Raw genomic sequence first — 13,324 nt, 5'->3', positions numbered from 1 at the left:
GATATCTGGACTTCAACTCCCAGAATTCCCCATCCAGCATTCGCTAGCTGGGGAATTCTGGGAGTTGAAGTCCAAATATCTTCAAGTGGCCAAGGTTGAGAAACACTGCCTTAGTGAATAGTTTTATCTAGGTTTAGCATGGTCTGTGAATCCTAGGATTGCTGAATCTAGACTAGACTGTGATTAAGCAGATGATGGCTTAAGCAGATGATGGCTTAGTGCAGGATATGAAGCCTGGCTTAACTTTGGCTTACTAAAAAAATCATGTCTTGATTTACTGTTACCTGGAAACAGCTGGTACAAAAGAACCTCAAAAGAACTATACTGTGCCCTGTTGGATCAGACCTATCGGGTCCAAATATCTTAAAGTTGCCAAGGTTGGGAAACACTGATCTAGAACATCTTGAGGACACTGGGTTATCTAACTCAAATAAATATTGATGTACCGTCTCCCTCATTTTCCTCTAAGATTGCAATGGAGTTAAATAACTTTTAATTATGTCACTGAAGAAGTGGGTGGGGAACGCAGAACAAGTCAAGGCCTGTGGAAGTGCCAGCATTAACTACACGAACGGTTTAGTTTTGTCTCGTCAACAGTTTAGTTTTGTCTCACTGGGAAGGTCCCAGATCCAAACGGAGGAAGGTGATTTAAACTTAAAGCACCCGTGGACCCATGTTAGGCCAGTTGGCATCTCCTGAAATGTGTCTCTTTTATAATGAATTGCCAGCAGGTGTGATGTAACCTTTTCTTCCTGAATCAGAATCATGTCACAGACCTATTGCATTCATTTCGGCTGTGGTGTTGTGTTCTCCAGTATGGCATGGACATAATTTTAATACGATTATGTGGTATAATTTTAATACGATTATGTGGGACCTTTAAAGCCCTACATGGCTTTGGACCAGACTACCTCCGGAACCGCCTGCTACTGCACGAATCCCAGCGACCGATAAGGTCCCACAGAGTTGGCCTTCTCTAGGTCCCGTCGACTAAACAATGTCGTTTGGCGGGCCCCAGGGGAAGAGCGTTCTCTGTGGCGGCCCCGGCGCCTCTGGAACCAACTCCCCCCGGAGATTAGAATTGCCCCCACCTTCCATGTCTTTCGTAAACTACTCAAGACTCATTTATACCGCCAGGCATGGGGGAGTTAAGATATTCCTTCCCCCTAGGCCATTACAAGTTATGCATGGTATGTTTGTATGTATGTTTGGTTTTATAATAAGGGTTTTTAGTTGTTTTATTATTGGATTGTCACATGCTGTTTTTATCATTTGTTGTTAGCCACCCCTAGTCTACGGAGAGGGGCGGCATACAAATCCAATAAATAATAATAATAATAATAATATTATTATTATTATTATTATTATTATTATTATTATTATTATTAGCAATGTAAGCATCCATAGGGGAAGCATAAGGGCAAAAAAGGAAAATTGAGCCATGATGTACAGGCCATCACTAATACACTTGTGTCCAGTATCAAGGAAATACACAAATTATGGGGGGGCCCTAAAATCAGCAATTAATACATTATGCTGTTGCTTAATATGTAGGGCACACATTTATTTATATTATTTATAGCATCTCCTTTCTAATTGCACTGACTTTGGGCAGTGTATGAAGATTAAAACCATCACCACAATATACACTGCTCAAAAAAACCAAAGGTAAGACTTAAACAACACAATATAACTACAAGTAAATGAAACTTCTGTGAAATCAAACTGCCCACTTAGGAAGCAACACTGATTGACAGTCAATTTCACATGCTGTTGTGCACATTCAGTTTTGTACAGAACAAAGTATTCCATGAGAACATTTTATTCATTCAGATCTAGGATGTGTTATTTGAGTGTTCCCTTTATTTATTTTTTTGAGCAGTATATACCAGTAAGTCAGAGTGCCCTGGATAAAATAGCAACCCTCCCAAACCTTTCGTGCCTTTTACTTTGCCAAGTAAAACAATGTGAAAGGATCATGAGAACTATTTATTGCAAACTACTACGGGTAATTATTTTTCATAAAAAAAGAAAAGATACACAAACATTTTTTTGTATTCTCTCTCTTTTGTATTCTTTCCATCACACACAGAATCACATACAAGCCTGCAGCTCTACAGAAATCTGTTATTATTTATTTATTTGTTTATTTATTTATTTGATTTGATTTGATTTGTATGCCGCCCCTCTCCGCAGACTCAGGGCGGCTAACAACAGCAATAAAACAGCATATAATAATAATAATCCAATACTAAAACAGTTAAAGACCCTTATTATAAAACCAAACATACGTACAGACATATCATGCATAAAATTGTAAAGGCTATTAGTACAGTAGTTCTAAACAATGGTCAGCCGATACATCTACTTTTTTAAGTACAAAAAGAACATTTAATTTATCCTCCCTTCTTTTGATCCGTAACGATAATGGCTGCCTGGTTGGTTTGCTTCTGTCATATGTCCTCCTTTCCTTCATTTTGAGACACACAGCTTGCCTGTCTCCCACAGATGGTAAGCAAGAAGGGCCAAAATTATTAAATGTATAATTAAATCTCAGTTAAACTCCTAATTAGTGCACATTTTTATAAGGATTGTAGCTTTCTTTCTAACACTAGATCCAAAAGTATAACCCTAGTTTAATTGGTGTTTTAGATTAGAAAGAGCTTCCATTCCAGTAATGAAACTATAGTAGATTGTTGGCACTGGATTTGCTGCAGTCGGGCATTCTTTCAGTTTCTTCTGGGAATTTTTGACTGTTTTGTAAATATCATGAGAAGGGTTACTATGTTACAGGAAAATGATTAACGAGAGTTGTATTTCTTATTTTGCTGAGAATATTCTGTTACAAATAACTAACATACAGCTTCCTGCATAATCAAAATACCTAGGATATAGAAAATTAGATCTATCAATATAACTTCAGCCATGAATTTGTGGAAAGTAGAATTTTGGGATTCAGGTATTGAATCATGGTGATTCTGCAAAGGAAAAATTTCTGCAGCCAAAAGCGTCTGACTTACCTCTGAGCTGTGTCCATTGCTTAGTGCTAAGAATAGAGCTATAAACAAAACAGTTGAATATCATTCAGTTATATAAATATATAAAGCAGTCTGGATACCAAACTAATTTTATTAGTAACTTAATCACCAAATTAATAACAAAGGAGAGAAAATATAGAAGAAAATTGTTGGATTTGTATGCCGCCCATCTCCGTATATATCATTTTCCCTATGATTTTTTTTACAGAAATTAGTACATATGATTTAAAAAAGTTTATAAATTTAGAAATAATCAAAATGAACAGAGATATTTCCCTGCAGTATTATCTATTGATTAGAAGTGGCACAGGACAGATGCGAGTCTGCGGAGAGGGGCGGCATACAAATCTAAATAATAAATTAATAAATAAATAAGGGTGTTATCTACTATACATAATTAGCATAAAATTTATTGCCAGGACAAGTGATTCCTGTTATTATAGAAGACTTTATTTGACCAACGAAGGAGACTATCAATAAGATTGATTTCATTGCATTAGATCAAGATTAACATTGCCTTATGGAGCAAATTAATTCTTATCATTTTTCTAACATGGACCATATTGATCCAGAATAATTAAAATCCAGGAATAATTTAATAATAATGCATGGGGGGGGATTAGTGTTGGCAATGACTAATCAGGAAATACATGTACTAATTACCTATGTTCTGATAGGCGTATATAGGTGTCTAAATTGTTTGTGGCAAATTTAAATATTGTAAAATAGTCTACAAAACTCTTAAGTTTTGAAAGAAATTGCACAAACTAATGAAATGTGCTATGATAACATATAGTGATTAACACTAACTTGAAATATTTAAACCCCCTTTTAAAAGAAATGAAAAATGAATCTATCCAAATTATTAATTACCATAGTGACATAATTAATACAGAAGTTTTTATTTGGTATCAGTTATTGGGAAACAACAACAGAAAGGAAAATTAATGACATTCCGTTTGCTCTATTTTAACTGATGTAGAGATCCTTTGCTTTCTCTAAAAATTACAATTGTTCCAGAAGGTTTCTTGTGTTTTAACATTTTGCCCCTTTTGACTGTAATCTAGAAATCGAGGTGTATTTCCTCATTCCATGTAGATCATAACAGAGATTAAAATCATCGTGCTAATTATTTGTATTCTCCAAAGCAAATTCCTTCGACTCTTAGGACTCACTCAGTGGCTGTGCCTGTCTGTCAAAGGACTGGATTGATGTCAGTGACCTTCAGTAAACATTGCAAGAGTTACATACTGAAAGTTGACTGATGCAGATGCATGACGTGTCGACAATATGTAAACAGTTGGAATAAGTTGCCCTTCTTTGTAGCAAGGCTAGGCAAGCGATCCTACATGCAAAACAATGGGAAGAGAAAGATACCTTGAAATGAATTTCTTGCAAAATGACATTTTGCTTGCTTGCTCTATATAGCTCAGTGAAAAGGGAACTAATCTGGTGGGTTCTGTTTCCCTGTTGGTTCTCTCTTTTTTTATTTTTATTTTTAAAATTGGTTTATTTACTAAATTAACAACAAACAAAAAATACTTAAAAGAAAACGTGCTCAACACCAATAAAAACCCCAACACCGTTTAGGGGGTTATATTATTTACAATAAGTTTCAATTTCTTCCTTAGCTCCAGTTTACATTTCTTTACATACAAAAAGTGATTGGAATTTATTTTTCAACCCTGTTGGTTCTCATCGCAATGGAAGCACATGTTTTGTATGTGCTTGTTTCACTTTATCCATCCATCTATCTATCTATCTATCTATCTATCTATCTATCTATCTATCTATCTATCTATCTATCTATCTATTTTATTGGATTTGTATGCTGCCCCTCTCCGTAGACTCGGGGCGGCTAACAACAGTAGTAAACCAGCATATGACAATCCAATATTAAAACAGTTAAAAACCCTTATTGTAAAACCAAACATACGTACAGACATACCATGCATAAAATTGTAAAGGCCTAGGGGGAAAGGGTATCTCAATTCCCCCATGCCTGGTAGCAGAGGTGGGTTTTAAGAAGCTTATGAAAGGCAAGGAGGGTGGGGGCAATTCTAATCTCTGGGGGGAGTTGGTTCCAGAGGGCCAGGGCCGCCACAGAGAAGGCTCTTCCCCTGGGTCCCGCCAAGCGACATTGTTTAGTTGACAGGACCCGGAGGAGACCAACTCTGTGGGACCTAACTGGTCGCTGGGATTCGTGCAGCAGAAGGCAGTCCCTCTCTGGAAATAACCCTCTGCGCATGCGCAGAAGCCTTTGCACATGCGCGGAGAGTTTTTTAAATAATCCAGGGCAACTGGACAACCAGTTTGGGGATGGGGGCGCCGGTCATCACTGCCAGTTTGGTGAGCAGTGGGAAATTTCCACTACCGGTTCTATAGAACTGGTCCGAAGTTGCAGCAACCCACCACTGGAAAAATCTACACATCTAAATGTGCACTTGGAATGTTGTTTGCATTCAGTCGTAGATACAGGCAGAAATGCTGTGCCTGGTACCAGAAGCGTCACACAAAACTGCCAACTAATTTCATTTTGCTTAATCAATTACTTGGAGATTTAAAATCTGCTGCAGGAAAAATTGCCTCCCAAGATAGCCCATGAGATTCTTCTCACACAGAAGTAATTATACTGAAATTATATTTAAAAAGCTGCTTTCGTTTATTATCATCTTTTTAAAGTGCCAAATGCAGATTGGGAAAAAATGTCTCTTTAAAAGCAAAGACTTCAGAAGAGAAGGATTTAGGGGTAGTGATTTCTGACAGTCTCAAAATGGGTGAGCAGTGTGGTCGGGCGGTAGGGAAAGCAAGTAGGATGCTTGGCTGCATAGCTAGAGGTATAACAAGCAGGAAGAGGGAGATTGTGATCCCCTTATATAGAGCCTTGGTGAGACCACATTTGGAGTACTGTGTTCAGTTCTGGAGACCTCACCTACAAAAAGATATTGACAAAATTGAACGGGTCCAAAAACGGGCTACAAGAATGGTGGAAGGTCTTCAGCATAAAACGTATCAGGAAAGACTCAATGAACTCAGTCTGTATAGTCTGGAGGACAGAAGGGAAAGGGGGGACATGATCGAAACTTTTAAATATGTTAAAGGGTTCAGGAGGGAAGTGTTTTTAATAGGAAAGTGAACACAAGAACAAGGGGACACAATCTGAAGTTAGTTGGGGGAAAGATCAAAAGCAACGTGAGAAAATATTATTTCACTGAAAGAGTAGTAGATCCTTGGAACAAACTTCCAGCAGACGTGGTTGGTAAATCCACAGTAACTGAATTTAAACATGCCTGGGATAAACATAGATCCATTGTAAGATAAAATACAGGAAATAGTATAAGGGCAGACTAGATGGACCAGGAGGTCTTTTTCTGCCGTCAGACTTCTATGTTTCTATGAGTGGAAATTGCAAGGGAAAGGGATCACTGCTGAGAGAACTTTATTATCTAGTAAGAAACATGATAAGCAGACAGTGAATGAGGCCTCCGCTTATCTCTCTGCAGGCTCAGGGGTATAATCAGGCCTGCAGATAGGAGGTGTCAAGATTATTCAGGACTTTGTAAATGTAAATAGGCCTTTAAAGATCAAAATCAGCACCTTGGGTTGTACTCCGAAACAACTGGCCAGCCAATGCAATAGGCTAGGTGTAAGTGGAGTATATCCAGCTGCTATTTGTGTATTTCAGCTATCCTTTCATATCATATAAAAAATGTGAAATAATGTGTTGGTTATGACCTATAAAGCCCTTCATGGCACCGGACCAGATTATCTCAGGGACCGCCTTCTGCTGCACGAATCCCAGCGACCAGTTAGGTCCCACAGAGTGGATCTTCTCCGGGTCCCGTCAACTAAACAATGTCGCTTGGCGGGACCCAGGGGAAGAGCCTTCTCTGTGGCGGCCCCGGCCCTCTGGAACCAACTCCCCCCAGAGATTAGAATTGCCCCCACCCTCCTTGCCTTTTGTAAGCTACTTAAAACCCACCTCTGCCGTCAGGCATGGGGGAACTGAGACTCTCTTTCCCCCCTAGGTCTTTACAATTCTGTGCATGGTATGTATGTATGTATGTTTGGTTTTTATATTAATGGGTTTTTAATAGTTTTTAGTATTAGATTACTATTGTACACTGTTTTATTGTTGCTGTCTCCGGAGAGGGGCGGCATACAAATCCAATCAATCAATCAATCAATCAATCAATCAATAAAAATAAATAAATAAAAATAAATAAAAATAAATAAAAATAAATAAAAATAAATAAAAATAAATAAAAATAAATAAAAATAAATAAAAATAAATAAAAATAAATAAAAATAAATAAATAAATTAAAATAAATTAAAATAAATTAAAATAAATTCAATTTTTGGAGCAAACAGGGCTGTGTAAAACCTTACGTTTGGTGGTCACATTGTGGAATCGGCTCGACTTTCAAATCAGAAAGTTGTGTTGAATGGTTAAAGGGGATCTAAATCAACTGGACATTTGAGACTCCGGTGAATCAGTGTTGTATATATAAACTGGTTGTGGAATTGGAATCCAGTGCTAGCGTTGACCAAGCTGTTGGTAAAATCCAGGTCATGATTTACGGAAACAATTTTGGAGCGGGGCCTGCCTTTGCCACAGTCGCAAGGACCTACTTTTAGAGCAGCTGTCGTTCTTCCCCCAACCTCTGCCCCCTTATAGGGAAAGGCGGATGACTCAGTGTAGAAATCTCCCTCTCCCCAGCCCCCCATCGGCTCTTCGGGAACCCATTTTATTTCCACTCTTAATAAGCTTTAAAACAAAGCTATTAGAGTATTGTCTCTGTTTTTGACACTTTATTTTATGCGTTTGTCTGCAGTTGGCAATTAAGGCCTACATTTGCCAGGATGTATATATCCTTTAAAAAGCAAAGCGTTTTTCCAGTTGAACGGTTTTGATGAAATTTTTACACACACACACACACACACACAATGCATCCTTGTTGCTTTCGTTATTAGGTGGCATGCATGTAGCTCTAACTGCAATGGCGGGGGAGCACCTATTTATTTGCTGAACATAGGATGCCCCATCCCAGGCAAAGGAATAATAGCTTGATAATGTAACCTAAGTATCCCTAAAGTTTTGTTAGTAATTGAGAAGGAACTGTGCTGGAACATAGAAACATAGAAGAAACATAGAAGACTGACGGCAGAAAAAGACCTCCCGGTCCATCTAGTCTGCCCTTATACTATTTCCTGTATTTTATCTTAGGATGGATCTATGTTTATCCCAGGCATGTTTAAATTCAGTTACTGTGGTTTTTTCCAACCACGTCTGCTGGAAGTTTGTTCCAAGGATCTACTACTCTTTCAGTAAAATAATATTTTCTCATGTTGCCTTTGATCTTTCCCCCAACTAACTTCAGATTGTGTCCCCTTGTTCTTGTGTTCACTTTCCTATTAAAAACACTTCCCTCCTGAACCTTATTTAACCCTTTAACATATTTAAATGTTTCGATCATGTCCCCCCTTTTCCTTCTGTCCTCCAGACTATAGAGATTGAGTTCATGAAGTCTTTCCTGATACGTTTTATGCTTAAGACCTTCCACCATTCTTGTAGCCCGTCTTTGGACCCGTTCAATTTTGTCAATATCTTTTTGTAGGTGAGGTCTCCAGAACTGAACACAGTACTCCAAATGTGGTCTCACCAGCGCTCTATATAAGGGGATCACAATCTCCCTCTTCCTGCTTGTTATACCTCTAGCTATGCAGCCAAGCATCCTACTTGCTTTTCCTACCGCCCGACCACACTGCTCACCCATTTTGAGACTGTCAGAAATCACTACCCCTAAATCCTTCTCTTCTGAAGTTTTTGCTAACACAGAACTGCCAATGCAATACTCAGATCGAGGATTCCTTTTCCCCAAGTGCATTATTTTACATTTGGAAACATTAAACTGCAGTTTCCATTGCTTTGACCATTTAAAAGCTAAATCATTTACCATATTACAGACCCCTCCAGGAATATCAACCCTATTGCACACTTTAGAGGGAACCCCAAGGTTGGTTGTCTAAGCAAAGGTTCAATATTGACCTTGAAGAACCAAGATTTGATTTCCTTAGTATATAAGACATATCAACATTCTACGTTATTGTGCAGCTTGAGCTGTATTTTAAGGATTAGACAAGTTGGCTATACTGTATTATTTTTTTCTTTTCTGTATCTTGTAGTCAATGCACATTTAGGGAAGTGGAAATTTTATGTGTACATGTAATAATCTTTACAAGCTGGGCTTCAGCATTATAATAAAAACATCTTGATCTAACCTATGAAATTGTGTAACTATACTAGTTAGTATAGTATATAACCCCACAGCAGCGCAAGATTTTAATTTTGAGCACCATTGCTCATTTATTGTGTTGGTTTGGATGCCATCTGGTGGCTGTGGTGTTATTTTAATGCACAAGGAGAACAAAGAGAGATAAGTAAGTCTTCATGAAATGTTCCTTTGTCCTTTTTCTTGTTATATTTGTTACAGTGCTTTAATTCTTCTGCCTAGTTTAATGCTTTACTTACAAGAGCTTATGATTTGGGGGAAAACATATGTGGAGCCCTGTGGAATCTCTTTTTGTACATTAAAAGGTTTTCCCTGCTCTGAAGATCTTCCCCAAGATGCAAAATAGTTTCTAAAAGTTTTCAAAGAAATATTAAGTTCTAAATTCCGTAGTTATTGTAGGATGTGTTTATAGGAAAATCGCATTAAGACCTCAAGGGAGTTCATGGATACATAAAAGACTTAATTCAATTTTTGTTGTTAGATGCCACAGTTATTGTATCAAAATATCGGCGAAACAAAACACATTTTCTTTTGGATCAATGATATTACAAGGAAGGAAAGTTACTATTGGCTAAAAAATTAACACAGCAAAATAGTCTTGTGTAATTTAATTAAAGGCTTTAGAAACATAGAAACATAGAAGACTGACGACAGAAAAGGACCTCATGGTCCATCTAGTCTGCCCTTATTTATTCATTCATTCATTCATTCATTTATTTATTGGATTTGTATGCCGCCCCTCTCCGCAGACTTATACTATTTCCTGTATTTTATCTTACAATGGATATATGTTTATCCCAGACATGTTTAAATTCAGTTACTGTGGATTTACCAACCACGTCTGCTGGAAGTTTATTCCAAGGATCTACTACTCTTTCAGTAAAATAATATGCACAATTACTCTTCATTTTTATTCTTTCAATTCCATTGGAATGCTGGGAAATAAATGATATAAAGGTCCTCCAGACCCTGTTTGACTCATAATTATCTGCAAAGTGAACAGAATGGGAGAATCCGGCAGGCAACACGCTAAGCCTCAATAATGTGCTGGATCTTTGAAAATTGTGGAGAAAAAAAATTCCATTAAAAAATCCCGATGAATCCCAGCGATAGGATAGTCAGTTAGGTGCTCAAAGTGTTGCTGATTGTTCCATTCCAAGCCCACCTTCCTTCTGGTCATGTGATCTGTAATAAAGCAAACGCCACTAGCCGTGTGGTTTCCATTGTATTTCAGAGATGCAACAGATTAGCGCACTCAATCAGATAGAAGAGAATATAGATGCCTGCTGTGGCCAAAAAGGTTGGAAAGAATCCCAGAAGCCATGTTCTGCATTTTCTCTCTCCTTTTTAATTGTATTGATAAGAGACCAGAGTTATTATTAATGTTTGAGAGTGACATATTACAAGATGTGCATGCTAATTAGGGGGCCATATATTTTCTAGTGACACACACTGTTGCACTCTTCTTCTTTTTTACAAATATGGGGCAATGCATACCGAAATCACTTCTGTGAAACACTTGTTTCATCCTGGAAAAAGGGTAAAAACCAGAAGCTTTGTTTTAAATGCCTAGAAGCTGCTACTGCTTTTTCCTATTCTTCTCTAGTATTTGCCTGCCAGGTTGTAAAAGTCATTTTTCAGACAATTGATGATGGTTTCTTCTGCTAACTTCTTTGTGAAAAAGCTTTAGGATATTTTTTTCCCAGTCTGGTACACATGGAAGGTAATTTTGGAGCAGTGAAAGTCTTTTTTATAGAATAGAATAGAACAGAATAGAATAGAATTTTATTAGCCAAGTGTGATTGGACACACAAGGAATCTGTCTTGGTGCAGATGCTCTCAGCGTACATAAAATAAAAATATACATTTGTCAAGAATCATGTGGTACGACACTTAATGTTTATCATAGGGGTCAAATAAGCAATGAAGAAGCAATATTAATAAAAATCTTAGGATATAAGCAACAAGTTACAGTCATACAGTCAACATGGGAGGAAATGGGTGATAGGAATGATGAGAAAAACTAGTAGAATAGAAGTGCAGATTTAGTAGAAAGTCTGACAGTGTTGAGGGAATTATTTGTTTAGTAGAGTGATGGCGTTCGGAAAAAAACTGTTTTTGTGTCTAGTTGTCTTGGTGTGCAGTGCTCTGTAGCGACATTTTGAGGGTAGGAGTTGAAATAGTTTGTGTCCAGGATGTGAGGGGTCAGTAAATATTTTCCCTGCCCTCTTTTTGACTCATGAAGTCTACAGGTCCTCAATGGAAGGCAGGTTGGCAGCAATTGCTTTTTCTGCCGTTCTGATTGTCCTCTGAAGTCTCTGTCGGTCTTGTTGGGTTGCAGCACCAAACCAGACAGTGATAGAGGTGCAGATGACAGACTCAACGATTCCTCTGTAGAACTGTATCAGCAGTTATATATGTATATTGTTATATACATAACAATATAAGATTTCTTCATAATATATTTGAAATGCCCTAAATAATACAATTTTTCTGTCTCTCTTTCTCTTATAGAACCTACAGTGAGAACTTTTACTCCATTTTATTTCCTAGTAGAACCAGTGGACACTCTATCTGTTAGAGCTTCTTCTGTTATACTGAACTGTTCAGCATATTGTGAATCGCCTCCAAAAATTGAATGGAGAAAGGACGGGACTTTCTTGAACTTGGCATCAGATGACCGCCGGCAATTGCTACCAGATGGATCTTTGATCATCACCAGCGTTGTCCATTCCAAGCACAATAAACCTGATGAAGGTCATTACCAGTGTGTGGCAACCATGGAGAGTCTTGGCACCATCGTAAGCAGGACAGCGAAACTTACAATTGCAGGTGAAAACCTTATTTGGATAGCAATTGCGTATGTTTTCCAAATCTGAGGTTAATTTTTCCGCAGAAATAAATGCGCGCTGCAGGACAAATAGTCTGAGAAGGCAAAAAAAAGAGTCTATTTTTAAAAAAGGGCAGTTCTCCGAGACCACTTATTACTTTGAATACTTATTATAGTATTTTTCAACTTTGACAACTTTAGGTTGTGTGGACCTCAATTCCCAGAAATCCCCAGCCAGCATGGAGAATGGCTGACTGAGGAATTCTGGGAGTTGAAGTCAACATATTTATTTATTTATTTATTTATTTATTTATTTTATTTTATTCATTACATTTGTATGCCACCCCTTTCCGTGGACTCGGGGCGGCTCACAACACAATAAAACAATTCATAACAAATCTAATAATATACAATTTAAAATTTGAAATAGTTAAAAAAACCCACTTTTAAGCAAACATACCTACAAACATACCATACATAAATTATATAGGCCCTGGGGAGACATCTCAATTCCCCCATGCCTGATGACAAATGTGGGTCTTGAGGAGTTTACGAAAGGCCAGGAGGGTAGGGGCAGTTCTAATTTCTGGGGGGAGCTGGTTCCAGAGAGTCGGGGCCGCTACAGAGAAGGCTCTTCCCCTGGGGCCCGCCAACCGACATTGTTTAGTTGATGGGACCCGGAGAAGGCCCACTCTGTGGGACCTAATAGGTCGTTGGGATTCGTGCAGCAGAAGGCGGTCTCGGAGATATTCTGGTCCGATGCCATGAAGGGCTTTATAGGTCATAACCTATATTTAGCTGTCATGGTTGAGAAACGTCGCTTTAGAGAGTTAACTTTAGGGCAAGTGTTAGTAATAATCTTAGATTTATAGTAAATTGTGGGGGGGTTGCCTCCTAGTTTTAAAATCAAGTCCAGTCACCTGCTGTCTCAACTTACAACCACTACAACTTCTAGCCAAAATAGTGGGCTCGTGTGTCATAAATCGAGGTCTAGCTCTGGTTCACATTATATATCATTTTGATTTATTCATATTGAGGTTATTTATAAGTACACATTAATGGTTAAATAAACTACCATGTGATTCCTGATTCCACCATTTCCTCCCCACACTATGAAGGTCATTTCCTGATTTTTTTAAAAAAATATTAAAGTGAAATAGAG

At 37.9% G+C, this 13,324-nt stretch overlaps 1 protein-coding gene across 4 annotated transcripts in view; it reads left to right on the top strand.

Annotated features, from left to right (window-relative positions):
* NEO1 (neogenin 1) overlaps window positions 1-13,324 on the top strand; it is an 88,657-nt gene that overhangs the window by 25,706 nt on the left and 49,627 nt on the right. For all 4 annotated transcript variants that reach the window (XM_070762646.1, XM_070762648.1, XM_070762647.1 and 1 more), the window contains exon 2: window positions 11,847-12,164. In XM_070762646.1, coding sequence (XP_070618747.1) covers window positions 11,847-12,164 — 318 coding nt within the window. The remainder of the gene's footprint in view (window positions 1-11,846; window positions 12,165-13,324) is intronic.

This window comes from Erythrolamprus reginae, chromosome 10 (assembly GCF_031021105.1).
Source record: "Erythrolamprus reginae isolate rEryReg1 chromosome 10, rEryReg1.hap1, whole genome shotgun sequence".
Classification (NCBI taxonomy): Eukaryota; Metazoa; Chordata; class Lepidosauria; order Squamata; family Dipsadidae; genus Erythrolamprus; species Erythrolamprus reginae.
This window is presented reverse-complemented; position numbering and strand designations above follow the sequence as displayed.